This window comes from Zootoca vivipara, chromosome Z, assembly GCF_963506605.1.
Source record: "Zootoca vivipara chromosome Z, rZooViv1.1, whole genome shotgun sequence".
NCBI lineage: Eukaryota > Metazoa > Chordata > Lepidosauria > Squamata > Lacertidae > Zootoca > Zootoca vivipara.
Window position 1 is genome coordinate 1,716,998 of NC_083294.1, and position 6,142 is coordinate 1,723,139.

At 47.7% G+C, this 6,142-nt stretch overlaps 1 protein-coding gene across 1 annotated transcript; it reads left to right on the forward strand.

Annotated features, from left to right (window-relative positions):
• On the forward strand, window positions 1-6,102 carry BBLN (bublin coiled coil protein). Its single transcript, XM_035113206.2, has 2 exons — window positions 1-143; window positions 2,937-6,102. Exons 1-2 carry the CDS (start codon window positions 47-49, stop codon window positions 3,131-3,133), a joined length of 294 nt encoding a protein of 97 aa, XP_034969097.1. The 5' UTR covers window positions 1-46; the 3' UTR covers window positions 3,134-6,102.
• The last annotated feature ends 40 nt before the right edge of the window (window positions 6,103-6,142 follow it).

Sequence of the window (6,142 nt, forward strand, 5' to 3'; positions counted from 1 at the left end):
CGCTTTGCAAACCTGGGAGGCGATTTCCGAGCTCGCCTGGGCAGCAATGTCAGGCCCCAATGGAGAGCCGCACCTGAGCCTGGGGAGGGGCGAGGAAGAGGAGCGGGAGGACGGCGAGGAGCACAATGGCTTCGGGGAGGCAGGTAACACTGGCAAGCCTTCCAAAAGCAGCAGCGTCCACCCCCCACCCCCCTGCGATGTCCCTTTTTCAGCAGAGCCCTCCACCGCAGAGATCGCTGGCTGGGTTTGAAAGCGCAGTTTTTAAGCCTTCAGTCATATCGGTGCGGCATCCTACATGCACTTACCTGGGATCAAACCCTCCTGGCCCTCGCAAACGTCAGTTCTACCCTAGTGCAGCAGCAGGCTGGTTTTCACGCACTCAGGCGAGCAAGGGTCGTCGTCAGAGTTCAAGGACACGTTCCAGCCAAGAAAAAAAATGCTCAAGGAGCTGGTGAAGCGGGGTTCTCGAGGGGTGCGACCCAGGGAGAAGGGGGTGCGGCTGGGGAGGGTCCTGATGGTCAGGTAGAGAGACTGCATTTGGCCCCTGGTACAGAGCACGTAGGGATTGCAGCATCTATATACAGTATATAAAAATGTAAACTGGGTATGTGGGTTATTATCCACTTTTCTCCGAAACCGCTTCACCGATTGTGTTCAAATTTGAACACAACGTCCAAAGCGAATGTCCAAAGGCTTTCAATAAGGTTTTCAAAGACAGATGCCACACCTCCGCCAGGTGACCCCCCCAAAAAAACCTCTGTTCCAAAACACACCTCTCAGCCGAAAGTGCATGCTGGGAAAAGGACCAGGTTGCAAACCAGCACCCTCTAACGGCGGCTACACTGGTACTACACCTATAGAACCTTCCCTCTCAACAGCACTCGGCTGCTATTTACATACTAGGCCGAAGCCTTTACAGACTAGGCCAAAGGGAGGTACTGACTCGCCTGGGTGGGGGTTGGGGGGAGGAGGGGACGGGATAGGTCAGGACGCGGTGGGGCCAATCACAGGAATGACCCGGGGTGGGGGGAAGAGGGGGCATGATACGTCATGGGACGGGTCAGTTTGGGGGGAATCACAGGGAAAAGCTGGCGTGGGGGGGAGGTGGCGGGATACATCATGGATCGACACAGGGTGGTGGCAGTCACAGGGATTAGCCACAGCAATGCGTGGCAGGGCCAGCTAGTTAGGATTTGAGCCTCGCTGAGTAACCTGTAGGAACTGTGCCTTTACCATGCAAGTACAGACTCCCCATAGTCTAGCTTTCTTCAATATTAAATAACAATAATCCCTGCCTGTAGAAAACTAGAATGTCCAGGAAACAAATCTGGAACCATTCTTCCCGATTTCTAGGCTTCGTTATTCGTTTTAGTTATTCCCAGAGTGCCTTCCATCAGCTTCAGCTGGTGACCCAGCTGCTCCCCTATCTGAACAAGGATAGCCTAACTTCTGTTGTCTGTGCTCTGGTAACTTCTAGGTCAGTGTTATACATGGGGCTGCCTCTGTGGGGCAACCTCTGAAGACAGTTCAGAAACTTCAGAAATCTGGTGCAGAATTTGACAGCTACATTGCTCAAGGGGCAAGGCGGTTGCACATATTACGTACACTGATCCTGGCCCAGCTGAACTAGCTGTCAATTGGTTTCCAGGTCCAATTCAAAGTGCTGGTTTTGACCTATGAAGCCTTAAATGGCTCAGAACCACAATACCTCCAGGACTGCCTCTCCTAATAGCAAGTCTCAGACCCTGCAACCATCCTCTGAGGCCCTTCTTTGTGTGCTTCCTCCACAAGAGGTCCAGAGGGTGGCAACATGAGAATTTTCTGCAGTGGCTTCCCATTTGTGGGATGCTCTACCCAGGGAGGCTCACCTGGAACCTTCATTGCATACCTTTAAGCACCAGGTGAAAACATACCTCCTCTACCAGGCCTATGGCTAAACAATCTATGGACTGGGGGGGGTATTGTTTTGTTTGCTACTAGGCTATGTATTTCTGTGTTTTTATATTGTAAACTGTCCTGTGATCCTCATATGAAGTTTAAAAAATAAATAATAGTCTAGCCAAACTATGTCCGGGCAGGGGCTCTTCAGACTGACAGGGTGGGGGACTCCTATTGTTGAAGGGTTTACTTCAGGCACCCCGAAACTGCGGCCCTCCAGATGTTTTGGCCTTCAACTCCCATGATCCCTGGAATTGTCGTCCAAAACATCTGGAGGGCCAAAGTTTGGGGATGCCTGGTTTACTTCATGCAACTCTATCAAATCCCTGCAGATGGAAAGATATAGCATCAGGGGAAAGTCTTAGCTTGACTGTTCTCATTCTTAGAGCAGCAAATGTGTGCACGTTTGGAGGACAAGTCTAACTCTGGGTACAATCCTATACCTATTTACCATTGGCTGTGGCTCTTATAGCTGAAGTCCCCAGAGGCAGTTTGATTGATTTAAATTATTTAAATCATTTAAAGTCTCTGCCTGGTAACAGGGCAGATTTAAACTTTAGAATAATGTCCCATACAAGTACAGGTGCAGTTTGCTGCAAGTAGTTTAAAACTGTCCCCCCCCCCCATGTGCACATTTTTGTCGATTTGATCTATTCAGTTAAATCCCATGGTTGAATCTTCTATGCCTGCCTGCCTGACAACCTGTTTCAACCTTGCACCGGCCCTGCACACTGTTTCTCCAGTGGATTCTGTGGCCTCCCAAGTGTTGGACTCCCATTGGGATGATGTTGAGGTCCAGCAGAATTAAGAGGGAAATGGCATCCCCACCCCTGAATTAGTGGCTCTGTGGTTGATATGGACCTTGAACCCAGGTCTTATTCTGTTTGTAGGTAACACTGGCTACTGACTTAAATTTTACACTGTCAATTCATGCTAGGACAAAAGGCCTGATTTTTGTACCCAGGTCATCTTATTCCCCCCCCCCTTTTCCCAACCAGAATATGCAGCTATAAATTCTATGCTGGACCAGATCAACTCTTGTTTGGATCACCTGGAGGAGAAGAACGACCACCTGCACGCCCGCTTGAAGGAGCTTTTGGAATCCAACCGTCAGACACGCCTGGAGTTTCAGCAGCAGCTGAGCGAAGGCGAGGACGGGGAGAATGACACGCAGAGACCCGAACCAGACACTTAATGCCCACCTACCTTCTGTGGGATAAAAGGAGGTGTGGGCACATAGTTGCTGCTACCAGTGGGACCTCCCCTTCACCATGGGGTTAGTGTTTGAGTAGAAAAGGTACTTTTGGTTCGTGTGTTTGTTTCAAATATCTCCTACCTGCTCTCCTCTCCTCCGGAGTTGTGGTTATGGCTGTTTAGGTTGTTAAGCTCTCAAGGAAACGGGCCCTGCTTGTTTGTGAAGGGTAGAGGGCAGGAGCTGGATAGGTCTAAGCTGAATCACACGTCAGGATTTATGTTGAGCCGTGTCCTTTCTGGATGAGTTTACCATGGCAAGAATTGGAAGGCTCTTGAGAAAAATCTGATTCCCAAGGTTGCTAGCCCCTAGTTCTGTCTGCCTAGATGTAGTTCCATGATTAGACATGAAACAAGTCTCCTTAGTTTTGACAGAAATTGTTGGTTATTAGCAGGGGCGTCTTACGCATACCCGGTGCCGTGGTGCAAAGATCCCTCTGGCGCCCGCCCCCACCCCCCATTTCCAGCCCTTAGAACAAAATACAATGAAAAGGCAGAAGAAAATCTAATGAAGTCCTCAATTCCAAAGCAAGACTCATTCAAGACTCAGCAGTTCTTCTAATTCATCCTCATGATTCAAATAACCACATCAAAAAGTTAAAGCAATCGCCAGTTTGTTGTTTTTTAAATAAATTGATAAAGACACAAGAGAATGAATTCCCGGCCAATTTGTGTTTAAGTACAAAGCTCACATTTTCAAATATTGTGGAGTGGGGGTGGGTTTAAAGCAGTGACACCCTGAACCAGCCAGCATGGAGAGTGCCCAGGAAAAATGGGAATTACAAGAGTCCTGCAACATCTGCCACACTGCAGGTTCCCCATCACAAAGGTAGAGCAACTGATCCAATTTAGAATTTTAACTGCATGGCTCATGGTCCTTTATTTCCATTATTTAATATTAACCTGTGTACTCCTTGTACAACTTAACTGTCAATTAAACAAACAATTAAATGATCCTATTTATCTACCCCGTTACAAAATTTCTTATTACCTAGTAGTACTAACATGCTACTTCAACCAAGGTCCACCTAAGCCTTAGTGTCATGGCCTCAGACCTCTGCAGCTCTGAAGAGGACATGGATCCACATTCTGGTCCTTCTCTTGTGGATCTACAGCCTGCCTCTCCTAAATCCAAAGGAGAAACCTCTGCCACCAAGCTCAGGCTAGTCCTCAGACTACTTTGAGGTGATCAGGAAAGCCCAGAGAGATCCCCCAAGCTGGGAACCCCATTACCATGAAGAATCCAACACTTACAGGTAGTACTGGCCAGAAGGTGGTCAATAAGGCTGCAGTGAAGGACAACCCAGCCCTGCTATGAAGTCCATCCAGTTGCTCCAGAAATTTGCTGAAGCAGTTTAGATGTTTTGTCTAGTCATCCAGAATGACTGTTTTCCCCTTGCTGGGCCTTCGCCCTTCCTTGGGGATGGGCACCGCTGTGGCCCAAAACACCCGGTGTTCTTTGCAATAATCCTAGAAGAATCTAAGCAGTCCTCCAGAACTTGGGCTATGGCCCACAGCTAGATAGCCATGCACCTTCTGCAACGGGGTGAACTCTGCAGTAAGTGTGTTTAGGACCAGTCTTCCTCAGCTGAACAATGGTCTTGACATGTTTGTAATCTTCTGAAGCTGTACTAAATGAATCCACTGTTTACCAAAATGGTTAATTTTTTTAAAAAACAAAAAAAGATAAGTATGGAGTATATTGCATCTGGCCTCCATTTGTTGTTTGTCTTTTATTCTCCCCCCCCCCGGCAATCTTGGGTGGCACACTCCTGATTTAGTGATTTGTGTAAAAGCATTGCCTGCTTTTCTCTAGTAATTCCTGGTTGTGGCTCAAGAGGAGGAATATGAGGAACTTGAAGCCCCCTCTCCAGCTGCTCCCACTAGCGCCCCAGCCAGGAATGGTGGGGGTTATAGTGTAGCAACAACTGGAGGGACACAGCTTCCTCATCCTTGCTTTACAAAGAAGCCAGTGCCTGTGGATGACCAGTGTTTTTCTAACTTGAATCTCCAGCTGTTGTTGGACCACAATTCCCATTATCCCCAGTGAGCAGGACCAGTGGTCAGGGATGATGGGAGCTGAGGTCCAACAACCGATGGGAGAGACATGGTATTACCAGTGTTTCCCTATCCCAATGGGATTGGACTCTTCAGTCATTGCACTTGGGGATGATGTCAATTACCCTTTTAAGCCTGCGAAATTTCTAATTACCATTGTAATCTCACAATAAGAGCTCAGAGACCAATTTTACTCTGAATAACCTCCAACGTTTCTAAAGATGCAACTTTTAATAAATCAAGAGTGATTATGGAAAAAGTCTCTGGGTGTTCTGTTTGGATCTTTTGCCCAATGTAGGGCTCGAACTTGCAATCCGAGATATCCTGAGTTGCTTCTATGAACATAGGTTTAAAATGCAAGTGTCAGTTACATCTGAGATCAGAGAAAGGGAGCATGTGACACACCAGGTTCTATTGAGAGCTGGAGTCCCATCAGCCCGAACAGCCAATAATCTGGGGTGTTGGAATCCAATTAACAAATGGGAGGGCCACATATTCCTCAAACACCCAGCTTTTCCCCACACTGTACTTGCAAAAAATGCAAAGTATATTAGTGGCTCTATTAAAAAGCAGGAAGATGAGGTGGAAGATCATAGGCTGGATGCTTTAAATGACTTGAGGAGGAATTCTCTACACCAGCCTTTCTCAACCTTGGGTCTCCAGCTGTTGTTGGATCGCAACTCCCACCATCCCTAGCAAGCAGTCACAGTAGTCAAGGATGGAGGGAGTTGTAGTCCAAGTTTGAGAAAGGCTGTTCTGCAGAGTGCTTTTCCTGGTCCAGTGGGTTCAAGAATTGCCATGAAGAGCAAGGCTCACAGTAATCCTGCTAGCAAATGGACATGCAAAGCCATGGATTCACCCCACCCTTAAATTCTTCAGAACAAAAACAGCCAAC